Source organism: Arachis ipaensis, chromosome B6 (assembly GCF_059453495.1).
Source record: "Arachis ipaensis isolate K30076 ecotype BB chromosome B6, ASM5945349v1, whole genome shotgun sequence".
NCBI lineage: Eukaryota > Viridiplantae > Streptophyta > Magnoliopsida > Fabales > Fabaceae > Arachis > Arachis ipaensis.
Window position 1 is genome coordinate 1,003,463 of NC_142441.1, and position 22,553 is coordinate 1,026,015.

General features: G+C 30.0%; 3 protein-coding genes across 3 annotated transcripts; 2 read left to right on the forward strand and 1 right to left on the reverse strand.

Annotated features, from left to right (window-relative positions):
* Window positions 1-6,671: 6,671 nt before the first annotated feature.
* Window positions 6,672-9,953, forward strand: LOC107645273 (26S proteasome regulatory subunit S10B homolog B). The gene is made up of 10 exons (XM_016349263.3): window positions 6,672-6,954; window positions 7,151-7,270; window positions 7,804-7,940; window positions 8,062-8,223; window positions 8,350-8,436; window positions 8,519-8,605; window positions 8,720-8,857; window positions 9,159-9,350; window positions 9,442-9,540; window positions 9,650-9,953. Exons 1-10 carry the CDS (start codon window positions 6,855-6,857, stop codon window positions 9,722-9,724), a joined length of 1,197 nt encoding a protein of 398 aa, XP_016204749.1. The 5' UTR covers window positions 6,672-6,854; the 3' UTR covers window positions 9,725-9,953.
* Window positions 9,954-10,103: 150 nt separating this feature from the next.
* On the reverse strand, window positions 10,104-13,731 carry LOC107647883 (uncharacterized). Its single transcript, XM_016351930.3, has 6 exons — window positions 13,479-13,731; window positions 12,934-13,186; window positions 12,137-12,277; window positions 11,513-11,632; window positions 10,873-10,968; window positions 10,104-10,437 (listed from the first exon to the last, which is right to left on the reverse strand). The coding sequence occupies exons 2-6, from the start codon at window positions 13,150-13,152 to the stop codon at window positions 10,303-10,305; spliced, it is 711 nt and encodes a 236-aa protein (XP_016207416.1). The 5' UTR covers window positions 13,153-13,186; window positions 13,479-13,731; the 3' UTR covers window positions 10,104-10,302.
* A 5,111-nt stretch (window positions 13,732-18,842) lies between these two features.
* On the forward strand, window positions 18,843-22,017 carry LOC107645272 (NAD(P)-binding Rossmann-fold superfamily protein). The gene is made up of 8 exons (XM_016349262.3): window positions 18,843-19,115; window positions 19,270-19,362; window positions 19,945-20,023; window positions 20,125-20,203; window positions 20,857-20,896; window positions 21,002-21,136; window positions 21,391-21,528; window positions 21,601-22,017. Exons 1-8 carry the CDS (start codon window positions 18,907-18,909, stop codon window positions 21,878-21,880), a joined length of 1,053 nt encoding a protein of 350 aa, XP_016204748.1. The 5' UTR covers window positions 18,843-18,906; the 3' UTR covers window positions 21,881-22,017.
* The last annotated feature ends 536 nt before the right edge of the window (window positions 22,018-22,553 follow it).

Consider the following 22,553-nt stretch of genomic DNA (forward strand, 5'->3'; position numbering starts at 1 on the left):
ACTTGATATACATTTAATTTTTTTTCTTTTTCTGTTTATTGTATTGTCATAATTTTCCTTGGTCGTATCTCTGATTCTTAGAAATCTAACTCTTTTATAAATTCATTGTTTCACATCTTCTTTCTTTGGTTTTGGATTTTACTGTTCATTGAGTTAGTTATTATAAATGGTTGAATGGGTGGTGTTAGATAGGTTGACATATCAATACTGTTATACTGAAGTTTTTTTCTATCTTAGTCGCAAGGTCTTACGTTATACATGAGAACCCTAATCTTCCTTTTGAATATATTTGTAGTTAACTATCTGATGGTATTAACTCTCTATCCTGAATGAGAAAAACAATCAACTCATTAATGGAAGGTGTTAAAGTGTATGACTTAGTGAAGCTTCCATATAAACATGCCATGCCTATAATAAAAAGGCTTTTCTTTATTTTCCTTTTTTTTTTTTTAAATTGCTAAACTTTATTATATCCATTGAAAATCTTAATGAATATATAAATATTTAAGGGGATGGTCCAATAAAGACGCAGAAAACGTCTTTTTTTTAAAGATATTTTTTAATAATTAAAATTTAATACATATAATCACTTAAATTATGTTATTTTTGTCAAAATTATGTCAGATAAATTAATTTGACCGAAAAATAGTGAATCAAATTTTGAATCCGTCTAAATTAATATTATTTTTTATAAAAAATGACTACAATACCCTTATTATATAAAATGACTAAAATACTCTTATTATATATATTAATTTTGAGAATTCTAAATTCTAGCCATTTTCTTCTCTATCGTTATAGGGTTAGAATTTAAATTTTTCAAAATTTATATATATATATGATAGGAATATTTTAGTTGTGTTTTATAATAGGAATATTGTAGTAATTTTTTATAAAAAATATTAATTTATACCAGTTTAAAAATTTAATTTATTAATTTTTTTGCTAAACTGATTTGTCCAGTCTAATTTTAATAAAAATAATACAATTTAATTGATTATATGTGTTAAATTTTAATTTTTAAAAAACATCTTAAAAAAAAAAAAAGACGTTTTTGACATCTTTATCTAAGTGGCTCCCAATATTTAAAAGTTAACAGTTAGGCGCTTTAATCATAGAAACTAAAGTAAAAAAATTCCAAAATTATAACCAAATACTCTAACTAAGGTTCCAAAAATACAGAACAATATTTTTCAAATATTTTGTATTTATACATTTTACATACAGATATTTGACTTCATACATTTATTACCCTAATCAAACTCAAAACATGTGCACTATTTTATTTGCTTTAAATGTTATCTATTTTTTTTTTTTGTATATTTTGAATGATTTAACTTCTATGTTACCAATATATCTGCCACAAAATATTTGAATTAATTGTGATAACAAACAATGCTTTCAGTCTATTAATGACATGAATTTTTTAATTATAAGGATAAAAAAATATAATATTATTATTTTATTCCGATATAAACCAACTCATTTTAGATTATTTTATTTTAAATATAAATTCATAATTTAAAATTATCCATTAAAAAATTATATTACTAGATATTATATAATAATTTATTAAATCTGTCACTTCCAATATTTTATTTTGGCAAATTAAGTAAAAAAATTATTAAGGAGTACATAAAGAGTACATAAGATTAATCACATAATATTTTTTTTTGTCAATTTTTTGTTTATTTAAAATTTTTAGAATGAGAGAATAATTTTTTTTCTCTCTCAATCTTCACTCTTCCTCTCTCTATTGGTTTGTCACTTCCCTCTTTTTCTATGTCATATGTTTATTATAGTTATTAACAATTAATTATTAATAACAATGCAAGTCATCTTGATCAATTAATTATTATTTTAATTTTACTAACTTGATCTTCAGAGTCATTATCTTTAAAAATGGACATTTTCACCCATGACGGACGCAAATGCTGGTTTCGCATCATGTCTAGCGTTACTTAAGCCATGTTCGTTACATTGTGTCTGAGTTAAGGAGAATTCCAAAGGTCTACATAGTTGCACTGTTACGTAATCCTCATGACCACGACTTTGAGTTCATGCCTGATAATGATTTTTAATGGTGGATTTTTATTTGTTACTTAAATTATTTATTTATTAGTTTATTGATTGTTAATAATAACTAATTATAATAAGAATACATGAGGAATATATAAAATTATCCACAAATTTTTTTTTAGTTTTTTATTTTCATCTATTTTAAAATTTTTAAACAAACAAAAATAAAAAATTGCCAAAAAAAATTTATAATTAACTTTATGTACTCTTTATGTACTCTTATTATAATTAATTATCATCAATATTAAACTAATAAAATAAATAATTTAAGTAATAAAACTGGAGGTGATAAACTAAAATCAATAGTGTGACTCTAGTGCATTAGTTCACTAATTAAAAAGAAGTGTGTGAACAAGTTACCAGATCAAAAAGAGAAAAGGTATAAGAGAAAGTGAGAGAGATGAGGAAGAAGTAGCTAGAGGTAGAAGAAGCTGAGACGCTTCTAGAAAAACAGAATGTTCAAGTTCATTACTAACACTAACTGAATTTATCTTATATACACGGTTCAAGTTGAGTTGTCTAACTAATTTTAATCTATAACTAATTGACTCAGGCGCCATATTCAACAGAAAGAAATAATGAATTTGATGGAGAGTTAGAACTCACCAAGGGTCTTTGGGAATGAAAATAAGAAGAGGAGGAAAATCTCTCTTTGAGAGAGAAGGAAAAAGGGAGATAAATCTAATTATGTTTGGCTAGTTTGAGAGAAGGGAGCGCAGGGAGAGGGGATATATGCTTTTGGTTTTGTTTTTTTTTTTTTAAATTTATAGGTTGAACCGGTTCAGTTGGTTCACCTTAACCATTAAGGATGTTTAAAACCAATTTGAACTGAACAAAATCGACCAGCTGAAAAAAATTGAAAATCGAACAAATTAAAAATTGTCGATTTTCGGTTCTAACAATAAAAATTCCAACTGAAGCGAATCGAACTAGTATTCTACCCCCAAACGTGACCTAATCTAACCTACTCTCAGGCTCTGTTTGTTTAGTATATAGCATGATACATGATACATAGACATGAACTATATAGACATAGACATAAATATATGTATATATATTTTATGTTTGGCAAAAAAAACATACATAAAACATATAAAACTTTTAAAAGTCAATAATACCCTCATCATCTACTTTTACTACCATCATCTACCTTTAACAAAAATTACAGTAATTTCAACAACAAATTCAATATATATATTCCTAATTAAACAACAAGTAATTAATTGGCATATTTCCATTTTGAATACCTTGTGTCAATTTTAAGTTGTTGAAGCAATGATGAATGAATAGAATATCGTAGTTTTGCAGTTGAGAAATTAAAAAATTAATTGGAAGGTGAGATATTTCAATGGCGTAGAAGCCAACGGAAAGAAATTGTCTATAGCATTCAGACTATAAAATTTTTTTTTTCTAAAAATAGCACATATTAATAATAAAAAACAAAGAAAAATAGAACTTTATTTTAGGAAAAAAATTCAAAAAGAGAGCAAATAGAAGGATGAACAGAGATGAAGATGGAGGCATGATGGGTCGATGATAGAGGCTCGACTGCGACATGGCAGAGACACAAGTCGCAGATCTAGAAATTTGGAAGAAGACAGAGACGCAATCTGGAGAATATGAGAAAGAAGTGATACAGTAGTGGCAGGGGCACTTTAGTAGAGGAGGTTGATTGGCCATGAAGAGAGAAAAAACAGAAGTTGAAATGGGGAGAAGGGATGAGAGAAGAGATGGAAGTTGAATTGGGGAGGAGAAGGGAGGGAAGAAGAGATGAAAAGATCTGGAAAGGGATGAGAAGATAGGACAAAAATAAAAATATAGAAATAAAATAAGGGTAAAATGTCAAAATAATCAGTGACTCAATATTAATTTTTGTGTCTCAACTTATTAGAAGTACATTGAATACATGTAATTTGTGTCAATCTGTATACCAGCGTGTCCTTCAAAATTGTGTGTCTCAAAAATCAAATAGAAGACATATGTCAACGTTTCTCTGTCTTGTGTAGACACACCCACTAACTCAGTCTTGCTCTCTACACTCACTCTCGAGTCTCAAACTTAAAGAAACCCAGGCCGACGGTGAACCCACCTTCTTGCAGTACCTCCCAATGCCAGCCAAGCCCTTCCTCCCACCACCTCACAGCGCCGCCGAATCTTTCCTCCCAGCACTTCCTCGCGGACAGCACCACCCAGCCCCAGCCAGCACCATCCTCGCGGTCGGGGACACTACACCATCCAGCAGCCAGTAGTGCACCACCCCCCGTGCCACCCACATCACCATTTCTGACCACCCATAGCAGTACACCTGCGTTTCTGGCCACTCATAACACATCACGGCACCGAGCCACCCAGCCACCACTTCAAGTCAGATATGGAGCCTGAACCTCCGAGTTAGTATGTAATTTGACTAATTTTTGTTCAATAATCATTTATTCATTGTTGCTGATTGTTGTTCGTTGTTGTTCAATGTCCATTTCAGTGTATATTTATTGCTGGTTGTTGTTCATTGTTTACTTTATTTGTTGTTGAATTACTGAAATTGCTTCTGATTGTTGTTCATTGTTTTATTTGTTGTTCGTTGTTTACTGAAATTACTTCTGATCGCTGGTTCACTGTTCATTGTTTAATTTATTTGTTATTCTATTTTTAATTTATTTATTGTTGTGTTTCTGCTCTTGATTTTGTAAATTGCTTATAAATTTATTTTTTTTGTTCAATGTATTTGTTTATGTAGTTTGATGTTAGTTCAAGTGAGAATATGGGGACACTGGATTGCCTGCTGCGCTAGTTTCTCTTTCGAATGAATATACAAGCAGCAGATCTTCGACTGCATTGCCTGCTGTGCCAACTCCTCGTAGAAACACAAGGAAACTTGCTAGTAGAGGATGAGGGAAAAGACAGGCTGTTGAAGAAGCTCCTGTTGATGACATCACTGAAACAGAGACCAACGAAGGTAAGAGAAAGCCTTGTAGACCTAGATATTGGATATGGGATCACTTTATTAAAGATGAAACTAGTAATCCACGGTACCCTAGAGCTAAATGCAATTAGTGTGGGGCTAATTATGCTTGTGATACACATAAAAATGGCACCGGTAACATGAAAAATCACTTGTTATCGCAATGCAAAAAATTTTCGAAAGAGGCATTAGATCCTACTCAATAGATTCTTTTTTAACTATTGTGTATTTGTGTTTGTCGATTTTAATGTTGTGACTTTGTGAAATAGTATGGTAGTATTTTTTTTAATTGATTGAAAAACTCGAAAAATTGAACCAAACCAAACCGATTCAAATAGGATTGGATTGATTCGAATGGCTTAGATAAAAAAATCAAACCAAATCGAACCGCTATTTAATTAAACAATTAAATTTAATGACTTTTCTCTAAAAAAAAGTAAACCGTACCGCAAACACCTCTATTAACCATAGCTCAGAGAAATACACTTTCTTTTGCTAATATTTTCTTTTGATTAATGCTTTTGTTATTTTTGTTCACACCAATTGCATTTGATTGCTATTTATTTTTTCTCCTAATCAGATGGCTTTATCTTTGGTTACTTTCATCTCTATCTTTCAGCGTTATTTCATGTTGGTTAAATTTGCTATTCATATAATACAATGATCAAACCAATGTATGTTTTCTCTTTTGAAAAAAATTGCAGTAATGTTTAAGGTTTTCCCGGTTACGGTAAAGCAGATTAGTTATAGGAACCTGATATATTGCCTTATTTGTTACTTGGTGCTCAAATGCCAGCATAATTTTTTTGTTTAGTTTGCAGAGCTGACTTTCTTTGACCGCCTTATTTTTTAAATCTTTATCATCTGTTTATCTTTTTTTCTTCCATTTTTATTTCATTGCTTCCTTCAGATTATTCATAAGTTACTAAGAAACATTCACAATGACAACTTGCTTAAGGCCAATAAATAAATAAATAGTAGAAAAAAAAAAGATTACAAAATCTACCTCCTTAGTTTTTATATTTTTTTTATATAAATGACTCCATCCATATTAACTCAGATATTGTTTAATCCACCTCCTTAGTCTTATGTTCTCTACCGTTAATTCAATTTTTTTTTTTTAAAAGAAACCTCTATATATCATTTTACATTTTTTGTTAACTGACTTTGTCTTTACTCTTTTTCTTTATGAAATTTTCATTTAACACAAATAATCGTATTCAATTAATATTTTCGTTTCTGAGAAAATATTGTTTAGAAAAAGCTACTTAAACAAATAAATTTTCTGCTGATCCGTTGGTACTTTGAACAAAATATTATGTTTAATTTTTATCGATGATACAATTATATTATTCTAAAAAATAGCGTTAAATGCTTTATTTATTATTCAATGTTGAACTTACCAAATCTTTGGTCTACAAGTAACTTTCTTTTTATTAAATGAAATAAATAATTAGGTGAAAACTCAGGTACAGTCGACTTCACGTGAAGTTGATAATTGAGAGCTGTTAGATGATTTAACCGATTTGATTAAATTTTCATCTAATGACTTCACGTGAAGTCGGCTGTACTTGAGTTTCCACCAAATAATTAACACCGTATGTATAAGTAATTAAGTATAATGCTGTATTCTGTAGGGGTAGTTTGGACTTTACAAACATAAATTGCCGTAGAGAACAAGACACGGTAACTTGTGAAGAGAGTAGAAGCCGCAAAAACTGTAGATTCTGGAAACGCACCACAGAGCTCGGAGCTAAGCTTCTTTGTGTTTTGGTTATCCAAAATCGAAAGAAAGAACCAATATTTATAACTAACAATGACAGATGCTGAAGACGCCGTACGACGTCGTAACGCGGTGGCGGATTATCGAAAGAAGCTCCTCCAGCACAAGGAATTGGAGTCCAGAGTTCGATCAGGTTCGTTTCCTTTAATTAAAAATCTCTGCTTTCTGGAAACTGTATTTCGTTAGGGTTTTGAGAAAGGGAAGAGGAATGAATGAATCATGAATGTTTAGCTGCTTTAGCTGTTAGGGTTTTGTTTATTCAAGTTATCTGTGATTTGTTTGGTTGATTATTAGTTAATTTTAATTTGTTGGAACTGGAATTGTGTCAGTGAGAGAGAATTTGCGAGCTTCGAAGAAAGAGTTCAATAAAACGGAGGATGACTTGAAGTCTCTTCAAAGCGTTGGCCAGATCATTGGGGAAGTTCTCAGGCCTCTTGACAATGAACGCTGTAAATTTTTTATTTTTAGTTTTATTTTTGAACTCTATTCAAAATTTTCTGCTTTAAGATGCTTGCCTGTCTTACCAGCATAGTGGAGGTGTCAATTCACATTGATTTAAGACTTGACGCACTTAATAACTTATGATATTGTAATGTAGCCTTAACATTGAATTATAGCTATCTATTTTGTTGATCATTTGCGCCAAAATTTGCAGAATGAACACTACTTCTTTTTTGTTGGTATTAGGAAGCATTTATTATGTTGTTTTTATCCCTATGGAAGAAGGTATTAAATGATAGTGGATTGAAAAGGTTATTTAATGGTGTGAGGATTAATTTAACTTAGGGTGGTGTAAGTTGATCTTATCTGTCTTTATTACTAGATTGATTATTCTTTGCTTAACTGATTCTTTTATATTGATTTAGTTTCGTTAGCTAGAAGGTAGCTATACCATATACTATCTTCTTAGTTTTCTTGGTTGATTTGGATTTATGATTGGTTCAATGATATAACTTGTATTTTGTGTCTTGGGTTATCTCAGTGATTGTTAAAGCAAGCAGCGGACCAAGGTATGTGGTAGGATGCCGGAGTAAAGTTGATAAGGAAAAATTGACTTCCGGTACACGAGTGGTTCTTGATATGACAACACTCACCATAATGCGAGCTCTTCCACGTGAAGTATGTAGCACAATTCATTCTCTTGAGATAATTATTTGACGAATATGTTCATGTCCAGTGTTTAATTGGGGTTTTTTATTATTTGATGAATAAGTAGCACTTATCTGTCATGAGTTGACAGGTTGATCCGGTTGTTTACAATATGCTGCACGAGGATCCCGGTAATGTGAGTTATTCCGCTGTTGGTGGTCTCTCTGATCAGATAAGGGAATTGAGGGAATCAATTGAATTGCCTCTGATGAATCCAGAACTTTTTCTTCGTGTTGGAATTAAACCTCCTAAGGTGATTGATCTGTTTGGTGTAACTCTGTTTTTGGCAGCATGCCATCTTCATTTTTTTGTTCCTGTAAAGTAGCATTTTTTTGTAATTTGCATTTGACTGGAATATTCTCTATTCTCATTTTTTTAGGGTGTTCTCCTTTATGGGCCTCCTGGTACGGGTAAAACACTGTTAGCTAGGGCAATTGCCAGTAATATCGATGCTAATTTCTTGAAGGTCAGATTTGTTTCTTTCTGAATTTTTGTATTTGAAGTTTCCTTTTAAGGTAATAGTGTCTTACTCCTAACTTCTGATGTAGGTTGTTTCAAGTGCCATAATTGATAAGTACATTGGAGAAAGTGCAAGGTTGATACGAGAAATGTTTGGGTATGCACGTGATCACCAGGTGAGACTCGTCCGAAGTATTTTCCTACATGTATATGTGTATATCTATTTGTATAGATATGTATGTATGCATGTGTATGTGAAGTAGTTCTGAATCTCTACTTTGTTTGTCAAGCCCTGCATCATTTTTATGGATGAGATCGATGCCATTGGTGGTCGCCGTTTTAGTGAGGGAACAAGTGCTGATCGTGAGATTCAGAGAACACTGATGGAGTTGCTTAATCAACTAGATGGATTTGATCAACTTGGAAAGGTACAGCATGCTGCATTTACTTTGTTTTTATTTGGAGACCACCGTGATGGTTTAGAAACATTTTCTCTCTTCCTTGTAGCAATTTAGAAGGATTAAAAACTTTATCTTGGTGTTTTATTTGTTGGTTGTGGCCTTGTGGGGGTATAGTTGGATAAAGCCTGTAGAACATGTGAGATATGATTCAAATGTAATGTAAATCGTATCAACCATTTCTGATTAATTTGTCTTCTGTTTGCAATGATTAGTCCTCTGTAGAATAAATTTTATGGAAAATTCGTTTGTTGTGTTGCTTGAATTGTAGGTTAAAATGATAATGGCAACGAACAGACCCGATGTACTGGACCCTGCTCTTCTACGTCCTGGAAGGTTGGATAGGAAAATAGAAATTCCATTGCCAAATGAACTATCGAGGATGGAAATTCTCAAGATTCATGCTGCTGGGATTGCTAAGCATGGTGAAATAGACTATGAAGCTGTTGTGAAGCTTGCAGAGGTGAGTACAAACATTTTGGTTACTTTTATTAGCCAACTGATCCATGTTTGATTGGTTTGTGTTTTTTTAAATTATTTTGGCAAACTTATAGGGCTTTAATGGGGCCGATCTTCGAAATGTCTGCACGGAAGCTGGAATGTCCGCAATCCGTGCAGAGCGCGACTATGTGATCCATGAAGATTTTATGAAGGTAAGTTCCATCTTGAGGGAGGTGATTTTTCTGTGTATTAATTACATATACAAGGGGTTTACCAACTCATGTAACAGAACAATAATTTGACTTCATTCTTCTGTTTCAGGCTGTTCGAAAACTGAATGATGCTAAGAAGCTTGAATCCAGTGCTCATTACAGTGCTGATTTTGGGAAAGAGTAAAGACTACTTAAAAATTCTTAGAGCCATGGATATCCGGGTAGTGCATGATTAGAACAAGAAATATGCATCATGCAATCTGTTTTGCATTGACTCTCTCACAGTTTGTATTTTATAAATTAGTTTTTGATATTTATTCCAACCAATGTCAATTTTTTTTGTTAAGAGTGATGATAGTATCCTGAATTTTCTAAGTCTTAAATATATCTTCTTAAAACTATGTAGCTTAAAAGTTATTGTAGATGTGGCATTAATGACCCAAAGTGTTGTGGCAGTAACCAAATGTTATACACTGAAAAGTGTAAACTAATAATAATAATAATAATAATAATAATAATAATAATAATAATAATAATAATAATAATAATAATAAGATGTCTACCGGGTACAAGAATCAATTAAATTCTGTCAATTAAATTGTTTGGTACATGATTGCATATCAAGTTTTGAACTACAACTTGGGCAAAAAATTCTATCTTAATTTTTTGTCCAAATCATAATTTAATTTCCAAATAAAAATTAAAGAATGATCTAAAATACAAACAAGTGGAAGCTTGGATTGCTACTTTATACACACTGATCTACTTCTTTATACCGTTGACATGGTTGGTGCCATTTATAGATGTAGATTTCTTCTTAGTCAATTTGTATTTCACCATTCTTAGGATTTTGAAAAACCAGAATGCACTTACTAGCTGCAAACCCAATGCTGTAGCCTGTAACATGCACTGGAATCATTCAAATATTTTTCCAAAAGAAAGTACTAAAATAGTTTCTAAAAAATTATTTGTCCAACAAAATAACTCAAAAGAATTAATTATATATTCAATATTTTCAAACAATTAGCTTTGTTTGACAATTGAATTAACTTTTCAAATAAAACCAATATTTTAGATATATTGAATGAATAATCACTATTTTTAAAGGTTAATTTTTTTTTTTATCGAAATAATCTTTCGAAAACTATTTTGATATTTTGCTATGAATAATATTTACGAAAATATTTGGTAACCAAAGAAAATCAGCCAAAAACAGCCATAACTTGCCTTATTTAGCATTCATTAATTGTTACGATAATTAATTAATGCTAAATAAGACAAGTTCTGTCTGTTTTTTTTTTTTTTTGTTTACCTAACATTATCCGTTTATACCTTGATGAGAAATGGATTATTGGCAGATAAAGTGACATAGGTGAGATAGGGTCCAGCCACCATCCTTGCAAATGTAAATATGGCAGCAAACAGGAGCTGAAATCGTTATACCAAACTTAAATTGTTAGTTAATATGATCATTTTTTTTTTCTCATATATAGTACATGGTCAATATATGAATTCGTCATTTATTAAATTTATTTTTAGTGAAGCATAACTTTATATCTTCATGAATGTATAACTCTTTCATAGCATTCCAGATCCAATAATAATAATAATAATAATAATAATAATAATAATAATAATAATAATAATAATAATAATAATAAATAACTTAGAATTACTATTAACAGAAATTTTTAAAATTTTTATTTTAATAAATACATAACAAATATATTAAAAACTTAAATTTTATATTTTTAATTTAATAATCGATAATCTTAATATATACTTTTAAGATACATATTGGCTAAAATAAAAAACATAAGTTGATTTAATAATATCATAACACATAAGTGTCACTAAATTAGCTACATTCAAATCATACCTTAATGAGACAGCTAAAGGTCCCTATCTAGAAACTATTTTAACCTAATTAAGGGGAAAATTAATTAATTAAAGGGTAAGTAGAAGTACTTACATCAGCAGCCAAATTAAGAGGGGTGTCCCTGTAACCAAGTTCCTTGAGAAGCTCCCTTAAATGCAAGAAAGGACTTGACATCTCTGTTATCCAAACACATGCCACCATCTCTGAACCACACTTCTCCCACATATATGCAACAATAATTAGGCATTAGTTATAATGAAATTTTAAAAATGGGTTTTGTTCCTTAAAGATATCTTAATTCACTTTAATTAGTTCAAATAAACTAATATTTATCCCACTTTTAGATACTATAAAAAATATTACGACATATTTAAGATAAGTTTAGTTTGTATTTTTATTTATTTTTTAATATTTTTTATTTTTAAAATTTTATGAAAAAATAAAAAATATAAAAGTATATAATTTTATTATTTTTACTGTTTTTTTTCAAATAACAAAAATTAAAAACACAAATTATAACTCAAATAACATAGTCTCCCCATATTCATCTAGAGCTCGTGGGTTCGAGTCTCACTCTTAACTTTCGAAAAGAAAAAGGAAGTAAAAAGTAAAACAGTAAAATTTTGTTATTGGTTTTTGTTTTACAAAACTTTGGAAATAAAATAAGATAAAATAATTGTAAAGAGTGAGAAATGTTATTACTTAGTAATTAGTTACCTTTTGATAGCAAAGACCTGCACCAAGTCCAAGAATGCTAACCAAATGGTGGATGGTGTTGTCCATACTCACTCTTTCACCAAACAGACAACACACCAAATCATATATCAGATATGAAACGCTCACTGCCAGAACTTGCATCTGAATTCACACTTCAAACATTAGCAACTTTCTCATTCAATTCCCAACATTACCAAAACATGTTGTTTCAATAGAAGTAATCTTGCTTGGCTTGGCATAATTTTCAGAAAAAGAAAATATAATCAAACTTATGAATTTAGATAATTATTTGAATTTCAGTCTCTAAAGTTATTATGAAAAATCAAACTTGATTATGTTATATTTCTTAGGCAGATTCTTTAGTCTTGAATTATAATTCTTCTGTTTTTATTGTGATATATAAAAAATAAAATGTTACTTGACAAACTTAAGATAGTTTTACTAAAGAAGAAATGGTTTTACTAAAACGTCCATCTATTCTGTGTTAATGCACAAATGACTGTATTCAAAAAGTATAATGTAAGCAACTTAATCTAACCCGATAAATACATCTCTCTAGTATTAAATAATGGTGAATATTATTTTATTCTCTCTAAAATAACATGTAAGTTACCCTCTCCAATGTGTCATATTTTAATTGAGTATTTAGAGAGGGTAACTTACATGTTACTTACACGATACTCAGGTTAAAATAAACACCCAATTAAAATATGACACATCAGAAATGATAACTTATATGTTACTTTAAAGAGAGTAGGATAGCATTCACCTTAAATAATACATGATATATATAATACCTGTGTAAGAGAAGAATTTGAAGCTACAGGGCATATTGGACATTTCCAATCTTGAACAGAGATTGAAGCCAACGTGACTGCCAAAATTGCATGAATTGTTGAGATAACTCTGTTGCTGAAATCAAAAGAACGCTTCTGAAGGATCCTCCTTGTAACAAGAAATGCTGATGACCATGAAACAACTCCAACAACAATCATGTTCTTAATTGATTCTTCCATTATTATTATTATGTGCTAAAAACACCACCAAAATCTGTGTTTCAAATGAACAATAAGTTCATGAATTGTTCAATTCATCATGCATATTATAGTATAAGAAAAATTTTAAGCATACCGAGAAATACCGATGTTCCAGTTATTTTAACCATTAATTTCAATTAATATATATTATATATATTTTTTATAATTCAAATCAACGGTTAAAATAACTGAAACACTGGTGTTCCCGGTATACTTGAAATTCTTCCTATAGTATAAGATAAGATTCCAAAATATTTAAAGAACATAGAGAGAGAGAGAGAGAGAGGTATATAGTATATACTTACTGCAAATTAAGCTTCAGAAGATAAGAAGATTTTGATGAGGAAATTTAGGAGAATAATATATGCTTTCTTATATATATATTATATCAAGGATAGAAGTGAAGATCTTCATTCCTCTAAGGCCATATATTCATATGAGTCACTACAAATTTTGTCAATCAATTCAAATAAAAGAGAGGGACCCCAAAAAATAATAAGTTGCATTGCATTGCATGGAATGGAAGAACAGAAAGAAAATAAAAAATAAAAAATAAAAACAAACATAAAAATGGTGAAGCAATGGAGAGTATGAAGTACAATTGCAAGATAGGTATAGGCTGTCACCTAATTTTGCCACACCTACCGCATTTATTATATTAATAATATATTTTATCTATTTTTATTATTTATACATGGATAATTAGAATTGAGCTAGAGTAATAACAACAACAATAATATATAACATTAATTTGAGATGCTTAATTAAAACCTATGATATATAGGAATTGATAGTTCAAACTTGCGAACCAACTCAAACCATAAATTTAGTCACTTAACTTCGATCATATCGCACTTGATGGACCTTTTTTTTTTTTAAAGTTTTTCACTTTGATTTTAATGTGCATATATATTATGATGTTTGGTTTAAGTTGTTGGTTATGCAACTACCTTTATTTCCATGGGTACCGCCTATTTATTTATTTCCAAGCCCCACTCATTGGCTGATATGTTCTCTGTTCTCTCACAATCTTACAGAAAAAAAAAAAATAAATGATAGCAATTAATATGACAATCTTTGAAAGTGTTATATATATACACACTAACGATCAGCTATGTATTTATTTTTAAATATATATTATTTAATTTATTTTTGAGGAAACGATAAATAACTAATTGAAAAAATAAAAACGTCAATCACATTTTAAAATACGAGACATCTAAATTTTTCTAAATGACCTATTTGTTCATATATATTTTGGACAAAAAAATTTAAATGTCTCACATTTTAAAGAATGAGAAATATTTTTTGTATTTTTAATTAATCAGTAATTTATTTTTCTTCAATTTTTTTTATTATTGACTGCCTGTTAATATAATGCGTGATTATAATGTAACTGTGTATTTTACTGTAATGTTAGAGGCTAGTAGTAATAATTTCTTTGCGATTTGTAGATAACAGTAAGAAGACAAAAAAAAAAAAGTTAAAAAGAAGAAAGAGAGACTAAAAGTATGGTGAGGGCAATTTGATGTATAGTGGGAGCAATTTGTAAGAGAAATAAAAAATTTGAGCCTTAGCAACTATAAGTCTTTATCTTCCTCACAAATCGTTTCCACCGTACAATAAATTATCTCACCGTACATCAAATCGCTCCCACTATATTTCTAGTTGTTTTTCTTTTCTTTTTTTTTGTTATTTTTTTGTCTCCTTGCTGTTGTCTAAAAATTGCGAAAAACGATTTTTGTTAGTTTCTAATATCACACTAAAACATACAACTGCATCATAATTATGCATTATACTAAATATCATCTAATATTTAAAAAAAAAAGACTCCGCTAAGAAATCAATTAGGAGATAGCTAACTAATTGAAAAACAGAAAGTCTATTATTAAAAAAGAAAAAAATACTTCCCACTATTCTAATTTTTTCAATTTCAAAATTAAAAATACAAAAAATTGACTTAAATTAACTTATGTTATAGTTGATTTTTTAGACTTTTTCTTAAAAAATTAATCATTATAAACTATAAAGTTATAAATTTATTTATTTTTTTCGTTATTTTTTTTTATGTATTTTATATTGACGAGAGATTTTTTTTACAAGTAACATAATTTATATATATTAAATTCCAATATCAATTAATGTTACTTGATCTTTCTCATGCCTGCCAACTTCCATTTTGTCTTCATTGAAAACTATTTTCTGTTGTATTTATTAGTGAATTTGCCAACAACAACATCAATATATGTAGTTACAAACTTACAATTACAATGATGGTTATTAGGGTCTTACAGGAAAATTTTGTATATTATCGTGTAAAGAATACGGATACATATATTAGTTATATTAAAAAAATTTAAAAATTATATTTTTATTAATATCCATTAAAAAAATTAATAAATAATTTTACATATTTAAATTTTGTTATGAATCAAGTTCAATTAAGTTAGATAATAAGATTTAGAATAATTGTCATAACTGATTTTTATTATATTAAACCAACTTAATTGGATTTAGTTAATAAAAAAAATTTAGATGTATAATATTTGTAACACCCTAACTTTTAGCACCTCATGGTCGTACTAAAAGTTTAAGCGTTACTTACCTCTATTCCTTTAATTATATACTATGTTTATTTAATATTGAGCCTTTAGTTCGATATCGCGTTACAGTTTTATAGAAAATTCCAGGAAATTGTTTTTAGTAATTAAAATCAACATATCAAAGATCTTCAAATTTTCAAATAATTATTAATAATAATACTTGCTATACAAATAAATTCAATATAAAACTCGAATACAATACCTATTCCTCTGGATAAATAAAAGCTAAAGCAACAAGGGGGAGGGAACTCTATAAAAACAACAGGAATCACAAGTAAATCTACTACTCGTCCACAGCTTCATATTGAACCTTCGAACCTGTCACTGAAAGGGTGGAAGATTTTGGGATGAGAACAAACTACACGTTCTCAGTAGGGAACGAAAATGCCGTAGAAGTAGAGATTAAAATGCAAATAATCCATTTACTCAAGAGAACTATATTTTTACCAACCCCTGAAAATACTTTTAAATTTTACTTTAGATAACTAAATACTTTCTTTTAAATTTCCGAGTTTAAAATAAAATCCCATTCACAAAACTTGTCATATTAACTATTTCTCAGCCACATAATTAATCCTCAACAATCACAACATCAATTCTTAAACATCTCAATACATTCGCAAACTAATAGCTCAAGAAAGAGATCCAGACCAACATACAAACAAGTCAAACAACACAATCACAGAGAAGTAATACAAGCAAATATAACCAAATGCAAAGGTGCAAACAAGGATGATGCATGTCTAGTCCTATCGCAGGTAATGAGCTCATTTGTCGGTTTCGACTCGCACCCGACGCAATCCGACTCGCAAGTCAGATAAGGCATTCCAGTGGCATAACCTCTGCAAGTTTCTACTTCTTGTAGGCGTTGATTCTCTAGCTGAAGTATGTCGAACATGACCTCTGCAAGTACTTGCAGGCGCTGATTCTCCAGCTGAAGCATGTGCCACTTTCTCCTGTAAGCCATTCCACACACACGGGCATCCCCGCACAATCATTCACACATAAAGCCCACGGCCTCCAGTGAGCATTACGTATCGCCGTCCTCACTGAGCCGTCTCTAATGTGTCAAGTAAGCGTTACGTATCGCCGTCCTCACTAGACACTTTGCACTAAGACCCAACAACACTCAATATCTTTTCAGTCACTGCTCTGTGCTCTTATGTGGTAGAGGTCCCTTTACTTAATAAACCGAATTTAAGTCATTATTTAAAACAAACTCCCTTCTCAAAGGATAGAATTTAAAACATTAGACTTTTCTTAACAAATCGAATTTAAAAAAGAATAAATCTTTTCCAACTAAATAAGTCTCAAATAATTTAATTTGCCAAAAATAAATATTTTAAAATAGCATTTCAAACAAAACCTCAATTTCATAAAAATTTCGGCAGCACCTCCCCTAAAATTCGGGCTGTGCCAGCCTTTCGGGTTCCCTCTTTTTCAATAAACAACTCATCATAACCCAGTTTAACGACTATCATTCTTTCATCAGATAACATTAAGAATTTTCAGCAATTCTAAAATAATCAGAAAACCAATAACAATCATCATCCTCAAACACAGCAACAAATCAATCTCAACACAATTTTATCACGCTTAACCATATTCACAATCACCAACAATCTCAATTTCGTCAATTTTCATTAATTAATTAAACAAGACATTTATAAATTATTTGCACTTATTCACTAAATTTCAATGACATTTATAAATTAAAACGATTAATTTTAAAATAAAATCTCATATTTTCGTATGAAATCAAAATCATCAAAAATTTCTAGCTGAGCTGCTGAAGAGAAAAGCGTGCTTCCTAAAACTCCATTAGCCAAACTTAAGGAGAAGATAAGCTATCTCACTGTCAACTTCTACCGGACAAAAATAACGCTAACGTGTAGAGAAAGAAGATACGAATATTTTTACCAGATTAGATTTTTTATTAAAGTTACATATCTCAACAAAATCGAAGCTGAAAGCTCAAGGAGGTTGACGGTTTCTCTCTTCTCTCTCTCGGTTCTTTCTTTCTTACTTTATTCAAAAATGAAACATGCAAAGCCGATTAGGAGCTAATAATCATGCTTTAGGAAGAATATTACACATTAGATGGTTTAGGTGTCATGCTTACTATGATCTACGGTTCTCTTCTTGGCTTTGGCAAAAAAATTAATGGAATCAAGGAAATGATAATAATTAGTGTCATTAATGAATATATAAGGAGAGGTAGATGTCACGTTATATATATATGAATTGAAGCCATTAGCTTTCTTTCATTCGGCCACTTTCCCTTTTTTTTCTTTGATAATAATAATAATAATAATAATAATAATAATAATAATAATAATAGCATAATTTTTTTTTGAAATATCTCATTATAATAAAAATAATTTAAAAAATTCTAATAAATTTGAAACTTAAAATATTATAAAATTTAATTTAATTACTTTTAAAAAAATATTTTTTTTTAAATAAAATAATAAATCATAAATAACCTATTATTTAATTTTTTTAAAAACTTGAGGTGTTATAATATTACTCCAAACTAATATTTTTTAACAATGTTTTTTATTTAAAAAAATAAAATAACAATTAAATCATTGAAAAAAAAGTATCAATTAAGTATTGAAAGATAATAAATAGTGAATATGTATGTCCTTTTATTAATGAATAGTACAAAATTAAAACAAAATTGTCATGTATTTTGTTATTTAGAGTGGTGCATGTCTTATTACTGTCATATGAAAAAAAAAATAATATAATTTTAGACATTAAAATATTTATTATCTTTTAAATTTTTATATACTTTTATTAATTACTTTTTATTTATCATGAATCCTATTAAAACAGGTAAAATTTTGTTTCAAAAATTATTATCTAAATTATTATTTTTCATAGATAAATTCGTTAGAATAATTAACCATACATATAAATATTCGTTAAATTTTAGTTGATATATTGATCAAAAGACATTATATGTCCACAATTTTCTATCCTAAAAAATTAAATTGATATTTTTTTTAATGACTAATTAATTCGGGGTCCAAATCTGCAGGACTGCAGGACCTCCTTTTATTAATTGAGCAATAGACATGTGCACGAAAAGAATAGCGTTGTGAATAGTAGTTTGGATTCTGTGATGGAGATTGGGGAAGTACTTGTTCGAGCTTCATCTGCATCTTCATGTTCATCCATTCCTCTGCATCATCGAAACCCAGTACCTTCCCATTTTCATGTTCATCTTCCCAAAGCTTCGTCTTTTCCTCTTTCCTCTGAGAACCGCATCTTCATTCTTGGCATAGGATTCGTGGCCCAATCCCTTGCACTCAAACTCCAAAATCATGGATGGTTAGATTCTTTCTTTCTTTCTTATTATTAATAATTGATGTTTTCTCAGGGGAATTACAATGATTAATTAGCTTAATTTTGATTATTGCTATATAGTTAGTTAAGTTGTGGAACATTTATTATTGTTACTGTTATTTATTGGATTGGATTTTAGGGTTGTTTCTGGAACTTGCACAAGCCATGTGAAGAAGAAGAAGCTTGAGGATATGGGGTTTCAAGTTTGCCTTTTTGATGCAAACTACCCTCAGTGAGACAATGAGCATAGTTTAAGTTTACTATATGGAATTTTTTTTTAGGGTGAAGTATACTTTTGTCATGGAGTTTTCCAAAAGTTTCAAAAGCACCTCTTATGTTTATATTTATTCAATTTTATTCTTAATGTTTGAAATAAGTTTCAATTATGCTAATTGTTAGCTGCCAAAAGATTATCTAGGGTTGAATTGAAACTTGAAGGTGTCACTTGTATTTTTAAAACTTCTCAAAGGTTTTCAGAACAGAAAACATATTTTATCCCTTTTCTATGCAAACTATTCAGAATTTCAGGTTGAGGATCATGAATCATGATAAATCTTGTTTGTTTTTTTAGTTTCCTAATTTCATTTTTTCCCCATAGTTATAGCAACACTTTAGTACTTATATAATCATGCTACTTAAAGAAATGGAAATGTATTCTTAAAGATGTGTTCAAGGTTTTAAATCTTTGAAATTTTGGTTTTTCCTTCTTCTATTCTGCTTTGTGGTTTTACATTATCTATTTTGTTTTTATAGTTTCTAATTTCATTTTTCCTAGTTATAGAGTATAGACTTTAAACATATATTTGTTCTGCAGACCGAGTATGCGAAGTCTGCTGAAAGATTGCACTCACCTTCTTGTTTCTATTCCTCCTGTTGCGGGCATTGGCGACCCAGTATGATTTTGCTCTATTGATTATTATATCGTCGTGAGTCAATGGATTTTGTATTGAGGTAATCTCTTTCAGAACCTACATTACGTTTTATTTATTTGTAGATGCTTCAGCATGAAGAACTTCTAAGAAGCTCGTTAGTCGATGGGAATCTTCAATGGCTCTGTTACTTGTCTTCAACTAGTAAGTCTTCATTGAACTTAGTAACTAGTTTGATGTTGTTGTTCCTTCATGTTCATGAATAAGAGAATTGCAAGTTGTGATTTTTCAAAAATAAAATCACTCGTGGGCGAGAGTTGCATTATCTGGTACATAAATCTTTGCACAAAACATAAATCACAAGACATCTTTGTTGTTCTGATTGAAAATTTGTAATTCTTATGAAGAAATCATACTCTCAATGGGAATTATAAGTTACATGTTTTAAACCAGAAAAAAAGAATGCATAGAATATGCATTTTATGGTAAGCTGATAAGGAGAAACATATTATATCTTTCACATTCTTTCTTTAAGTTGATCTTGCAAAAATGTTGCGTAATGTTTAACTAAAAACATATATGAGTTATGATAGGACATTTTGGTGTCACTTGATCCATGTATAGTTATTCTTTTCTAGTTTGACTATTTTCCATGAATACCAAGGATCTTGCATAAACATAAAAGAAACTAATTTGATTTAACAATATTGAGTTGTCATTTTAGTTGTCTGCTTATGCTTCTGACTTTCTAGAACCAGGTTTTCTGGCGGCAAGTAATGTGCTACTGCTGCTTAGAGATGAAGTTTTCTAACGCTTTCGAATCCAAATATATCTCAGAGATGCTTCCTGTCTCGCAGGCGTCTACGGAGACTGTGGTGGTGAACTAGTGGATGAGGAGTGAGTGTAACTAAACAAATCACCTTTTTTTGTTCAGTTTTCCCTTCAAAATTTGTTAGACTATTCTCTTAGTTGGTTATGAGTTTGTGCATCGCGTTTCGACAGTTACCCAACAAACCCGAAAAGTGAGTCGGCTAAATTAAGGTTAGCTTCTGAAGAAGGTTGGTCGAATTTGGCTCACCATCTTGGGTTTTCACCGCAAGTATTCCGCCTTGGAGGTATCTATGGCCCTGGTAGAAGGTAATTTCCTGTTTTACTGTAATTCATTTTATCTTTCAAGTAAGGTTTCTCTTATGAGTTTCTTTGCGGTTTATGTGCGAATAAAAAATTTGCTCAGGAACTGCATCACTGTCTGCCTTGACAGTTAAGTAAACTCACCAATATAGAGAAGAGATCTTATCGGCAATTTAAATTATAAATTTCGGATTATGTTTTTATGGCAGTTAGCGGATTCTGTTACTTTCCATTTACTACTTCATATTCTTTTGTTTTAGTGCGATCAATACAATACTCAAGCAGGAGCCTTTGTCGGAAGGGCAGAAGATGAGAAAGTACCGAAAATATACGTCGAGAGTTCACGTTGATGATATTTGTCAGGCGCTTATGGCTGCTATTTACACAACTCCCCCAAGGTAAGTTTTGAGTGTAATCAACTTCCTAAACTATGCAAAATTTTGCAAGATTTTATGGCATTTCACTTGCAGGGAAGTTTACAACATCGTTGATGATGATCCTGCTCCAAGAGAAGAAGTATTTGAATATGCAAGAAAATTGGTGTTGAAAAAGTGGCCAGGCTTGAACTTAGAACATCTAGAGCTGGAAGAAAGCTCGGGTGCAAAAACGAGAAATCAAAGGGGCGAGAAGCGCGTGTCGAATACTCGAATGAAGAAGGAACTTGGAGTGCAGCTACTTTACCCTGATTACAAATCAGGATTGCAGAGCATAATTGACCAGATAGAGAACCCTTTTTTCCAATGTAGTTGATCATTGATCATACTTACAATTTGAGTTAAATTCTCTGCAAACACTATTGTAATTCCTTAAAGTGTTGAAGTTGAGACATGAAAATTTGGATAGTGAATTACCGAATTTTTATCTTGCCAAAAACAGCTGCAACTAATGTAGTAGTTTTTTCTTTTTCAGTTTATTTACAGAAACCATAGGTGGTTAAAAATTTTGAAAGTCTTCCAATCATAGTTTTCTAACATATTTGTGAGATTATAATTTTTTATGCAATGATCAAAACAACTACACGTGTGTTTTGAGTTGATATATTATTGGATACAGCTAGATATGTTTCTTTTTTCAAAATAAATAAAATTTTAACTATTGATTAGAATTTTTCTTTAAAATGATTTGTTATTGCTCTTTTTGTATATGACTGTTTGGTCATAATTATAGGATTAATATTCATAAAGTAAATATCGGTTACAAATTCAAAATCAATTCAAAAATAAATAAATAGGATTTGTTCATAGTAAAACTATATATAAATATATTGTGATGTAATTTCACCTTTGTTAGCATATTTTTCCTCCCTCCCTAAACTCTTCCTTTTAACGTGTCTGTATTTCTCCTACAAAGGTCTTTTGATACAAGAGTGAGTGTATTTTTTTTTTTTTTTGTTGAAGTGTGAAGCAAAGAATTCTTCTAAAGT